General features: G+C 39.1%; 1 protein-coding gene across 1 annotated transcript in view; it reads left to right on the top strand.

Annotated features, from left to right (window-relative positions):
* LOC117372389 (metabotropic glutamate receptor 8) overlaps positions 1–12,351 on the top strand; it is a 115,921-nt gene extending 103,570 nt beyond the window's left edge. Inside the window, exons 10-11 of the mRNA XM_033968187.2 lie at positions 8,636–8,888; positions 11,942–12,351. Of these exons, the coding sequence (XP_033824078.1) occupies positions 8,636–8,888; positions 11,942–11,991 (303 nt within the window). The 3' untranslated portion in view covers positions 11,992–12,351. The remainder of the gene's footprint in view (positions 1–8,635; positions 8,889–11,941) is intronic.
* Positions 12,352–12,858: the final 507 nt, after the last annotated feature.

Below are 12,858 nucleotides of genomic sequence, written 5' to 3'. Positions count from 1 at the left end.
AAAGCAGGGCACACAGTACGTAACACACAGACTATAGTCGCATTGACCCAGTGCAGCGAGATGAATTTTTTCTTACAATATTTATGAGTTCACCTACTCAGAAGAATCCATCTACAACCACTCTTACTGCCGCTTTGACCTGGATGCACTGGTGGATGGCACTCACTGGACCAATCACAGGGCACCATTGTGGTTTGGGAGGAAGCCAAAGACCAAGCCCATAAATGAACCAAAACAAACAATGTGAGGAAAGTAAGCAGGTTGCTCTCGACTCTGGTTAAGGCCTCACAAAAGCATAACAAGCTGAGAAACTGCACGTTTTTCAAAAATGCAGTGGTGACTTCTGCTTGGCAATCAGCCAAAGTATTTGACATCTCCTGATCACAGCGAGAGCCATCACAGATTGATAATGTACAGAACTCAAATCAGTGCTACTCATCAGTCTGGCTTCAGTCTGGTTACCATCACACAAGACATCACAACTGGAACTGCTTTTATTTATGACTGTTTGCGTATTTGATGCCATTGCTGAAAGTTTTACACTATTTGAGTTTTTATATTATAATAACACACCTTAAGTTTCTCTAAAAAAAGCACAAAGAACAACTTCATTCATTTTGAACAAATAGTTTAATATCATACCCAGGATACCTCTAAGATGCTCTGGCCTGATTCAACATTATTGAGAAGCTATATTCAGCCATAGTTGTTAACAAAGACAACGCATTTGTCATCTTGTGTCACTGTCTTCAAACAAAGATGTATGAATTTGATAGTCCATTTGTGTACATACATTTCCATCCATCACCCAACCTATTCAAGGTATAAATAGCCTTCGGGTTGTGTCCCACTTAGTCCACATCAGGTCACCTCTCAATCATTATTTACAATCCAGTTTTTCCAAGCTTTTTTGTGTAGTGTTGCAGAAATGTGCATAACAGAAACACGAGAGCTTGTTGACAAAAATTGCGGCATTTTCACCTTCACCGTTTGTCAGAGAAATAAAATGATGAAACTGCGAGAAATTGCGTTCCCAGGGGCAGACATTCGAGCATTATACAACTCAACTTTAATGTGAATTTGGGGAGCTCTGGGCGCAAAAGTTGCACTGTCAAATAGATGAATATAATGTACAGAGACTAGAGTGGAGTTTATATGGTGCATTACGACCAATACGGTGAAATACTTGTGAAATGTTGAAGCTAAACCTTGAACAGAGAAAGGTAATGGATAATTTATGCTCACACACATTTGCATAATTGATGTGCAAATTGTGGCATGATTACATGGTTACCACCGTCACTACCTTCTGGCAAAAAGGGGTTCAGTCTGCGGTCAAACTATGTCCATGTAGCACCTAAAGCAATCAGAAACCGCGAGTGAGAATGGTGTTCTCAAAGATGATGTGTTTATAGCTGGAGAAATTGACAATTGACAAGCTAAATGTGTGGTTGTGCTTGGGGCTTATCCTTTGTGTGTACCAACAATCACGGGGGTGCCATTTGCCTCAAGAGCTACCACCTTATAGGGCAGTCAGGGGTTAGAGCGTTCATCCACCAAGCCAAAGCTGACCGGTTCAATCCCAGCTCCTACTTGTGCATACAAGACACTTAACCCACTTTGCACACAGTGTGTGTCGCTGATTGATGGTTGGAGGTGTCGATGGCGCTGAATGGCAGTCTTGTTTCCATGGAGTTCAACAGTCCTGCCCATGTCAAAGCTCTCTGTGGTTAATATCCCATAAATTTTTCTATAGAATTTTCAAAAAAATTCAAATATTAAGAGTTTAAAATAATGACGAAGGCTTACCGTCTACTAATATCCATAAAAATTTTAACTTAATATTCTGCTAAATGTTTTAATAATGGTTTATACAGTTTCAGAAAATATTTATACAGTGATAGTTTTTTTTTTCTTTTCTATTATTTACTATTAAAAGAAATTTATGAGAAATTTACTTCCAGAAGTGATGGATGGTCACTGTGGAGCTCCATAAATTCACGCCAATGCAGCTGATACTACAGAAGTACCTTACCTTCAGGTGTGGAGCGAATGAATAATACAAAACTATTTAAATGTAATGCACTATTGTTCGGTTGTCCAGATGATAGGTGGGGGAATTCTTTGGAGAACCCTGTTGATTCTCCATTGTGTCCTTTAGACAAGACACTTCACCAGTATGATGTCTTTTGAGTGGATGTATCAATGGATTCTCAAAGTAGCAATCCCAATGGTAAAAGCCCGACGGAAAGCGGTTTATTGAGATGAGGAAAACAAGAAAACTAAGTCCGACATGAGCTGCCCAGCCCTCTTCTCCCGTGTGGAAAATGTGTCCTAAATCCATAACAAGCACGGCCAAGAATGGATTTTGAAAGCTCTCTGGAGCCCCATACCCCAGGCCTGCAAAAGAGTGAGGACCACCAGGGGCTGCAGACACATATCCGGTCTATAGGTTTAACAGCGAGAGCCCGGGGACCCCACATTATTCCCAAACAGTCCAAGAGGAGAATTCAGTTATATATAGCTGAATTCTGAGGTATATAAAAATAGTACTATGACTGCAGTCCTACACTAGAGAGAAATGTTGACCCTAAATAACACTCATTTAAAGCCACGATATGTAACTGTTTAGCCAAAATAGACTAAATGTATAGCTTGTTTTTTGTTTGTTTGGTTGTTGTTGTTTTTTTCATTTTGGTTATTGATTGCACTGAAAAACGCACAAAAATATGTCCTTACTCTGAGCTTGCATCACCACAAACCTGACTATTATTTGGCATCTTCCAGCTTGTCTTCAGGGAAATATTGTTCCTTTGGCTATAATATTCCACAGTATGACATAAAACATATCTATTTCCATGGAGAATGTTCTGAAGTATGGTTAGTTTTCTATTTACATGGAATCAAGCAGGAAAAAGTTACATACTCTACCTTTATTATATATATGGTGTAATAGTTTCTTCATTAGTCGTCCATTTACATACAAAAATGTTGCCGAATTTTATTTTGAGGTAGAACTTCAGATGTAGAAAAATAAAACTTGGGTTGACACAGCTCATAATTCAAAACACAAACATGAAACTCACGACTAAAACCAAACAAAATATGCCATAAACACAATGATGTGTTGATTTAAAACAAATGTACAGTATTCTTTGAAACTAAAGAGATTATTTTTGATATGAAAGTTGCAATGAATGTATGATCTAGATAAATTCACATCTTAAAACTATGTGTAGATGAAGTTATGCCGGTGCAGTGATGACATTATGAAGATTAAGTGTATGGGTCAGATGCACTGGTCTCACGGGAGCAGCAGTAGTTAAAGGCAAACCGAGTGAATACAGATGAGTTAAATCTGGTTAGTTTATATGGAGCCTGTGTCTCTCGTACTTTCTCTCTCTCTCTCCCTCCCTCTTTCTCTTCCTCTATGTGTGAATGAAAACATCTCCCCAAGGGGCGCCCCATCTGCTACAGCTACACCAACTATCAAATTTAGATGTACTATATGTCTGGGTTGCAAAAAGTCATACGAGTCAGTACGCATATGTGGATTTAACTGAAAACTGTATGATGTATACAGTTTGCAGGGAAAATAGTGCAGCAAGGCCACCAAATGGAACAGTCAGTGGTGCAAGTCTTACTCGTTTTTGTTATTTCTAAACGCTCTGTACTTTTTAGGATGAGTATATAAGTGCATTTCACAACTTTCAGAACCCAGAGCGGAATGCTAACAAACAATAACATGCTAACAGCACACTTCTGAGAAAAAGCTTTATAATTAGATGCAGACAGTGCACAGTGGTCTCATTTCTACCCTAAGAACTATTTTTAAACATTAGACATTTTATATTTTTATATTTGCACTATTATTGACTTTTTTATTTTGAGATTGAGAGGTTTTGCAAGACAGGATGTGGATTTTTTTGCGTGCATAAAAATCACAATAAATTGAATCTTAGAACTTGGATTGAAAATTTCACTGTGTCAACTCACATAAATCGATATAAAGCTGCTTTCACACTAGCACGTTCACCACATACAAACTGAGGGTAAACTAGGTCTGAACACAGAACTAAACCTGTACTAGACCAGGACTAAACAAGGACTTGAACAGGACCAGATCAGTTCTACAGCTGGGCTAAAATTGAATGCACCCTCATGGATAACATGCATAACTTCATGGATTTAATGGAAAACTTGTATTTTTTTGTATCAGTGTTTCTTGGCAAAGGTGGCACAGTCTGTTAAGCACTGACCCACTAATGAAGGTTGATATCCCACCCAAATATTTGTTGTCCAAATAACTTTGGACAACAAATGTGGTTAAAGTGGCCTAGTTAGTTAAGCATCGTCCCACTAACAGAAGAATGAGTGGTTGGAGCCTCTATGGAGCCTCCAGCCCCATTTGTATCATAATTTACCTCACAATAGCAAAAATTATTCATGGGATTGCAATGTGTTGATGTGTTTGTTTGATAATTAATTTGTTTAACCACATAGTTAAAAAAAATCAGTAAAAACAGTTTTTCTAAATATAAACTGTGCAGATTCCTATAGACACGGTGAGACTGTGATGTGGTAATCAGTCTATTGAAGCTGTCTTTGTCTGGCACTGGTCCAGCCTCCAGTCAGAGCTGCCATTGTAAATGTCCCACAGGAGAGCGCCCTCTTCGGATTGATGTGTGACCTACAACACCTGCTGACATTCCCCATTATCTCGGGACAGGCGCTCCACTAGAATTACAATAAGCTGCTTATGTAAAGGGACATCTCCAAAGATGTGATGTTACAACTAAAGGGCTCTTGGGTTGGTTAAGCTTTAATAATAATAATAATAATAATACAACATTTTGAAAACACATAGAAAAAAACTAAACTAGAGGTAATTTTTCGTGGTTTGCAGAAAATTGTATTCTTCATTTTGTTAATGCGGTGAATAATTAGGATGCTCAGAATACATTGAGTTTATAATACAATACAATACAATATATTAAAAAAATAAAGTAATGTAATATAATATAACGTGTTTCACAAATTTCCAAGGCCAGAGCAGCTATCTCCATTGCAAACAAAAACTAGCATGCTAACATCACGCAAACGTTACTTCCTGGTTTGTGGAAGATTCACTCTCAGCATCCACTCTCAGAAAGCCTTCATGCCGAAATACATCAGCGTTCACTTGTGTATTATAGCCAAATAAAAACGTGAGTATCTCTGTCCTGATATTTTGTATTAAATGATGTGCAAACCTTGAAATAAAAAAAAATAAAAAAAACAGCAAACTGCGCACAGTGGTTTTATTTTGAGCTGCTTTTACAATATATCTGTACTGCGGAAAAACAAATTTAACTTCTTTTTTAACAGTACATAAAAAGTCTTGTACAGCCCCTTTAAAGCTGCCTGATTTTCAAACCATGATAGAAGGAAGTAGGTATTTAAACCTGTCTAACTTGTTCCTAGTTCTCGCAAACTTAGAAAAAGCTTTTTCAGACAGACAAGACAAGCAAGGTGAATCTTTCTTGCACAGCCGATTTTCTCTCATTCCAGAGCGTCGTGACTCACATCTTTCTTACAAATTAGCAACAGATAAAACTTTGTCTTATTACATAGAGGCAGTGTGTAGTGGTTCTACTTTTACAACTTTCTGGGGGGGCATTTACAAATTGAAGAGAAAAACGTTGCGTAGATTTAAGGTTATATTTGTTCCTTAAGATGAGTTGAGATTCCTGAGCTCACACAGTTGAACAGAGCATGATTGATGGGAATAAGCTGTGACTCAAATAGATTGTTGATTGAAAAACATATTGATGAAGGAGTCCGATGAGACCAGTGGGATTGCAAACCATTAGGATTGTGATTGTTACGTTACATGTCAACTTGTGCCTAAGATCCAATCAAACAGACCACTTAAGTCAATATTTGTCAGTCTCACACTTGTAAACAGAGATTAAACGTCAAATATACATTCAGATAAATCATGTTGACCTCAGAAATAAATACAGTTCAATTCATTCATTATCATTTAAATTCAATTCATCAATTGCAGAGAATTTTTATGAATCCACAAACATGCACATCTGTGAAAGGGCCTACAACTTTGCCATGCTTTATTGTCCTTGAATCTAAAAGTGCGTGCTTAGTATGCTAGTTTTTGTTAACTTTACAGTGACGGTAAACAAGAAACCCTTTGAAAGTAATGAAATGTGCTTATAAACTCATTGCATTCATAGACAAACAAATTAACTAGTTTTATTTTTCACAAGACTGTAAAAACTTGTATAGCACATTTAATTAATGCCACAGCTTGTTGCCACTCTAGTTAGGAAAGGAATGAATCACATTTATTCTGGCAGAGAAGATGAGAGCACAACTTTAACTGATACACCCTAAAAAGTTGACCCTGGGCAAAAACACAATACAAATTTCAGGCATGAGAAGACCTTGAGTTTTATGGCGTGAGCTGGGGGCACATAAACCACTCCACCGCCTGTCTCCTGCGGCTTCACGCTCTTTTACACCCTTGTACCTTTTACGTCCCTCCGAGCCGTTTTCCCGACTTCCTCTTCCTGACGGCCATGCGAATGCCCACGGAGAATTCCCTGCCGTCACTCAGCATGCCGGCCATTAATCTGGGCCCCTGTCTTTTACGTGGTCGGGGTTGCTATGGTGATCGGGGTAGCAGGCAGCGGTGCATGCTGGGAGGACAGGTGTGTGGTGACAGATGCTGGGGGACTTGAGGGAGGAATTGTGCCGCCTGGTTAACTGCAGCATGTGGGTGTGTTTTCGAAGACATAGCGGAGAGCAGGAAGAGGAATGGTTTGAGTTAGCAACAGCTGCTTAAATTTTTCCCCAAAAATATGTAATTCATTCTTCAAAATATGTGTGAAAGTTTTTGAATTGAATTTTTTACTCTAACTTTTGTTTGGGTGGCATTTCTGTCTGGTTGTGTGCAGGGATTGCCATATTTAGTTTGGCGTTGCCTCAAGTTCTGAACTCTCTTTACTCAGAAAAAGTAAATTTCCTCACTGTCCTCCCTCGCAAATCTTTGCTTTGATTCTTTCTGAAAGTTTTTATTTGTTTTTATTACACACCACTGATTCTGTAATGCATCCCTCTAGTACTTGGCGACATGGTGGCTGAGTGGCTAGCTCTCACACCTCACACCGAGAAGGTTCTGGGTTTGATCCCTGGGTCACAAGGGCCTTTCTGTGTGCAGTTTGGGTGGGTTTCCTCTGAGCACGATTTCCCCCATCAACCCAAAACATTGACCACAGATAAAATCCTCCAACTCAGGTAGTCCTGACCAACACAAGCAACACAGTTTTTTGGTTTTTTTTTCATGTCTGATGTCAATCCTTTTTAAAAACATCTGTATTAAGTGCAGCACCCCCTTCTCATGGAATCTCTTAATCTCTACATGCCATAATAACCACTGACAAGTCAAATGAGTGCAACATAGACCAACATAGACTCTTTGTCATGACACCTGTTAGTGGGTTGAAAAATGTAGGTGTCATTTTGTGATGGCAGGACATTCAGACCAAAGAATATGGGCATTTCTTGAACTTTCTACCTAATTTTTTGCTTTGTGTAGTTAGTATGTTTTGATGGCTGTGACAGGGCTTGTGAACTGTTGATCTGTGGAAGGAGATATTATACATGTCCCTGGGTTTCAGCTGACATACAGCTTGAGACAGCTAAAATTTATAATAATGATAATACATCAGACTTACAAGGGGCTTTTTTGGACACTCAAAGATGCTGTACAAACAATAAGAAAACGATAGAAGACGACGATAGAAATCATGGGGGAAATGCCAGATTGAACAAGTGTATTTTAGTGGTGATTGGAAGTGCTGCAATGAGTCCAAGTTTCTGATGGATTGTGGGAGTGAAATCCAGAGGGCGAAGGCTTGGTCCTCTAAGGTTCAGTGCAGTACAGTGACCCAGAGAAGTAGTTTGAGGACAGGGGTGATGTGATCTCTGGAACGGATCTAGTCACTAATAGAAATAATCAGGTTCAATATTTGTGAATTTACTTTTTGGATATTTCATATTAAAGTACAATGTCAACAAGAAAAAACGGCTCTTGCACCCCACTGTAGCTCAAAACAAGTTTCCTCTCAGAGACAATGTCTGTGTAATCCCTCAGTCATCCAGGTAAGGTCCATAGTAAAACAAAAATTCTTATCTGTCAACTGGATAAAAAGTTGTAGGAGTGAAGACAGATTCCGGTCAGATTACTGGTGGACAAAGAACTAAAGAAGTAGCTTGGATGAGCAGTGAATTGTCTTCACTCCTGCAACTTTTTGTTCTGTTGACAAATTTGAATTCAATAAAATTTACTTTATATAGATGAACCATAGACCGGTCTAAACCAACAGATCTAAACCAGCACTAAAACAGTATTATTTCAGGTCTAAATTAAAACGAAAATCGGACTAAACCATGACTAAATGAGTTCTAAAATAGGATTGACAAAAAAGCAAAAACATTTGAATGCATTTGTCTCTAAACATTTACTATAACTGCGCAGGACCCAAAGTACCATCACAAGCTGTCCATGTACCACAGTTTGAGAAACACTGCCATAGATCATCCCTAACCCTCTGCTCCTCTTCTCCCTCCTCAGATGTACATCCAGACAGCCACTCTGACGGTGTCCCTCAGCCTCAGCGCCTCTGTGTCTCTGGGCATGCTCTACATACACAAAGTCTACATCATCATCTTCCACCCGGAGCTGAACGTGCCCAAGCGCAAACGCAGCTTCAAGGCCATCGTCACCGCGGCAACCATGACCAGCAAACTGTCCCATCTGGCAGCCGAGCGTCCAAATGGGGAGGTGAAGACCGAGCTCAAGGAGTGTGAGGCAGTGGAGGCCAGCGGTGAGTGACAGGGACAGCACTTTGTCAGCTTAAACACCATGTGAGGCATTGCACAGTAAGAAATCAGGATGCAATATTTGGCTAATGCAATGACCCATATTACAACAAATTAAATACACTGCGATAGTAAAGTTCAACATCTGACAAGAATGTACATTTGACTCTTACGTTTTTGCTAATTAGTATTTGCATCAGTAATGTAAAAGCAGCTCATAAGTTCCCTGTATGCTATGTGCTGTGTGCATCTAATTATAAAGCTTTTTTATTGTCAGAGAATCAGGGTGTGCACTATTTCGCATGCTAGTTGATTTTTTAGCTCCACCGTGATGACAAAACTGCACTGCACTCGTTGAAAAGTGCTTACAAAGTCATTGCGCTTAATAATTACAATTTTACAATGCTTCATGTTTCTAAGACAGTAAAAATGTTTTGGTTAAGACTTAAATGATATATGTGCTACGCAACTACTATGTAACTGATGAAGGGACCGCCACATGCATGAATCCGTAAAGATTATATGATTTTGGCTGAAATGTTCCACAGAATGGCATGTTGTTTGTTTGTTTTTTCCATTACATTTGTTTTGTTTGGGTCATTTTCTGTTAGAAATACCCTGAAATAGATTTAAATAGAAGTTTAATGGCATACTTTGGAACATTCAGGACAAAGTGATAACATCTCCATGTAGACAAGCAGGTGGCGGACCAGACCATTTACCACAAAATTTGCAGAGAGCATCTTTAAAGTACTTGCCATATGCTATGTTTTAACAGAATACCCGCAATTACCATAATACAACAGCTCGGCAGATGTGGATGTAATGAACAGCTTGATTTAAAGTTGTCTGTGTCGTCCCTGGTGACTTTTAAATACATATCCCAAAAATGCTTCCCAAACTGTTCATTTCTGCATCTGCTATCTTTGCTCTCCCCTTTCACTGAGCAGATAAAAGAGGCAGTTCGGGTTTATGTAAGCGATGGGGGCTGCGCTTGTTAGCTGAGCTGTGATCAGTCTTTGACAAATAAACAGGACGTAGTTGGACTTCGGGGCTGACGATGCAGAGCGTGGGTTTGAAGTGTGATGCAGTGTAAGCACTTTGGATCTGCGGCAGCTCAGAGGTGACGTCTCACACCTCCCAACAGGATCAGGTGGAGTGCAGAGTCAACAGCAAAACAAAAACAAAAGTGACAAAAGGTTTTAAATTTAAAGTATTGCATTTGACCTGTATTAGAGCCAGGATCTTGAGGAGAAAGGAATCTGTTCTCTGCTTTCACAATGAGAACTTAGGACTGTTGCCATAGTGACTGACAATTTAGAGGTACTATATTACATCAAACTGACTTTTGTGAGCTTCAAGTCATTTTATCATGCTCTTACCTCCTCAAAAACATACCTGGAGTTGTGTTTCGTTTCATTCGCACGTGTTTGAGTAACCCTTTATTATTAGTCTGTCGCTCAAAGCTCTAAATGCTCTGATTCACCTTATGAAGTCATGAAGCAGTAGCAGTTAACTTTTACCTTTAGACTGGCAAGGGCTGAAATTATCCAAATGATTCTAGTGAAGGTGTATGTAGTTTAAAAACACAGTGGAGCACTTCCTGTATTACCACATGACAGCACAAGATGGAATAAAGTGTTTTCTGTTTGAGAGAACACCTCAGCCTAAATCTGCAGGGTTTGTGTGTTAAACATGTATGAATGAAACAAAGCACAACTCCAGGTCTGTTTGTGATGAGGAAACAACATTATAACATAGATCAGAAAACAGCGCAATAAAACAATTATATCTTTTGAATGGGAAAGAGAAATCCTCAAAATGTCACCTATACCAGGAAGCTGAAATCTAAGAAAAGTGAAAAATCTGGTTAACGAGTACCTGTCTGAAGGATTAACCTATTGTACAAAGCTGGGGATGCATGAGAGGATATTTGGCCTGATTCTTATCCCAAATCTGCACAAGTCAGGGCAGAAGAGCCTCGCTTGCTAACAGGCAAGGTAGGCAAATGTTTGGGACCACCTGACTACTATGGGAGCCTTAAAAATTGAATCTGAACTTTTTAATATAAAAGAATAAATTTAACAGCACTTTTTGCTCAGGTGAAAACGTTTTATTATTGGTAAAACCTCTTATAGACCACAAAATTTTGTTATGGGATGAGAGCGTGTTGGCTGTGCGAGAGCGGTCTACCCTGCTTTGCACCACTGTTGTGCATTGAATACTAGCAACATATGAAAGGGTTTGTGAGACCACCAATCACTCACCACATTACATTCATACTGGGCAAGGTGGATAAAGTGTCTTGCCTAAGGACACAATTGCAGAATGCGCTAGAGCCACTGCTCCCCTCTAAAAGTGTGTTCACACTGGGGCGTCAAAAATGCCTTTGTATTTGAGGAAAAACGCCTCCAACGCACATCGGAGAAAAATACTTGACGCGTGTCCAGGGCGTCTGTTGTGGTCTGCGAGTGCCTGTGGATGTTTTGTTTTCCCTGTGTCTTTGTGTACGACCAGGCTGAGAGAGCGGCTTTGGTGTATTTATTACATAAAACCCATTGACAGAGGCGATCAGCTTTGTGGCGGTGTGTCTGGGTCCGTGACTAGCCTTTAAGCTAGCCAGTGCATTAATACAAACATTTTAAGACCAAAATGACAAGGCTCACCGCAGCAGTTACAGAAAAAGGGGTGACAATGTTTCAATGTAAACTGAATTGGAGCCAGAGTAGATGTATTTGGAAAGTGGCGGCTAGCACGTTAGCTATGTCCATTTATATATACAGTCTATTCTCTCAAACCATAATTTGTTATTTAGAATTTGAGCTTTTGGAAGCTGACAAAATAATCATATTTCTTATGATTATAACCCAAGATTGTTCTCCTGAGGAATGATAAACATCTCAAAGATCTTCAGTGAAAGGACCTTGTCACATAGCTAGTACCTTGTATTTCATATTTATCAAGATATTATTTCACCACTGAATACAATGCGGTGTCAGTGAGCATGTCCTGTATTCGATAACTGCATATTTGATCCCTTCTTTTGCTTGTTTTGCAGTCCCCCCGCCCAAGACTACATACGTGAGCTACGCCAACCACAACATCTGAGAAGTCCTGGATCAACGTCAGGGAAAAAGACTAAATAACTCCAACAGTGGCACCGATCACAAACTAAAGATATTTTGATGTTTACAGACTGCACTGCTAACAACGAAGGAACGAAATACTGCGAAAACTTGAAAGATTAAATATTTAAAAGATAAAGTGGGATTCAACCATGTGTGTCATAAATTTAACTGTACCTAAAATTGTGGTCGTGAGTTTTTCTGGTTCTTGTCTCATGTCGTCCGTCCGTCGACCTGCATTTGAGATGAGTCTGTTGTGTTTGGCTAACTGCAAACGTGGTTAGCTTTTGGTTGTGAAATGGTTCCAAATGAAGCATGCCAGTTTTTATACAAAAGATCTATTTATAATAAAGGACTGTTTCACAAAATTGGCTTTTTTGTTGTCTGAGACCGCTACCAACATCAGAGGAATGGTTTAAATTTGTCTTTTGCCTTTGTGAGTGTATATTGCCGCGATGCTTTGAAGCTATATTGTGACTTCAGTCTGACAGTTAAAAGAAGACATTTTGTGCTTTTATATGATATATAGTTATAATAGATGAAACATGTGGGGCATTATTTTGTATTTTACATTCTAAAGATATAATAATGTGATTTGAAGTTTGAAATGCTACTCTCTGGAAACCGTGGGGATCATCAAGTTTTTTTCTTTAGTTTTTTTGCATTGACTATTACTTACTATTTTGTACTTAAAATAATATCATTTTACAAACAATATAGAGTACAGATCTGGACAAGGTTTCCTGATAAGTTCCTTTTGGTGCAAACTAACTAAAACAGAATGTTATGTATGTACCATTTCTTGTGAGCGGCTACCATCTGCTTGTCTCCATAGAGATTTCTTTCCCTA

Source organism: Periophthalmus magnuspinnatus, chromosome 6, assembly GCF_009829125.3.
Source record: "Periophthalmus magnuspinnatus isolate fPerMag1 chromosome 6, fPerMag1.2.pri, whole genome shotgun sequence".
Lineage (NCBI taxonomy): Eukaryota > Metazoa > Chordata > Actinopteri > Gobiiformes > Gobiidae > Periophthalmus > Periophthalmus magnuspinnatus.
Note: the sequence above shows the minus strand (reverse complement) of the source record. Positions and strands in the feature narration are given on the sequence as shown.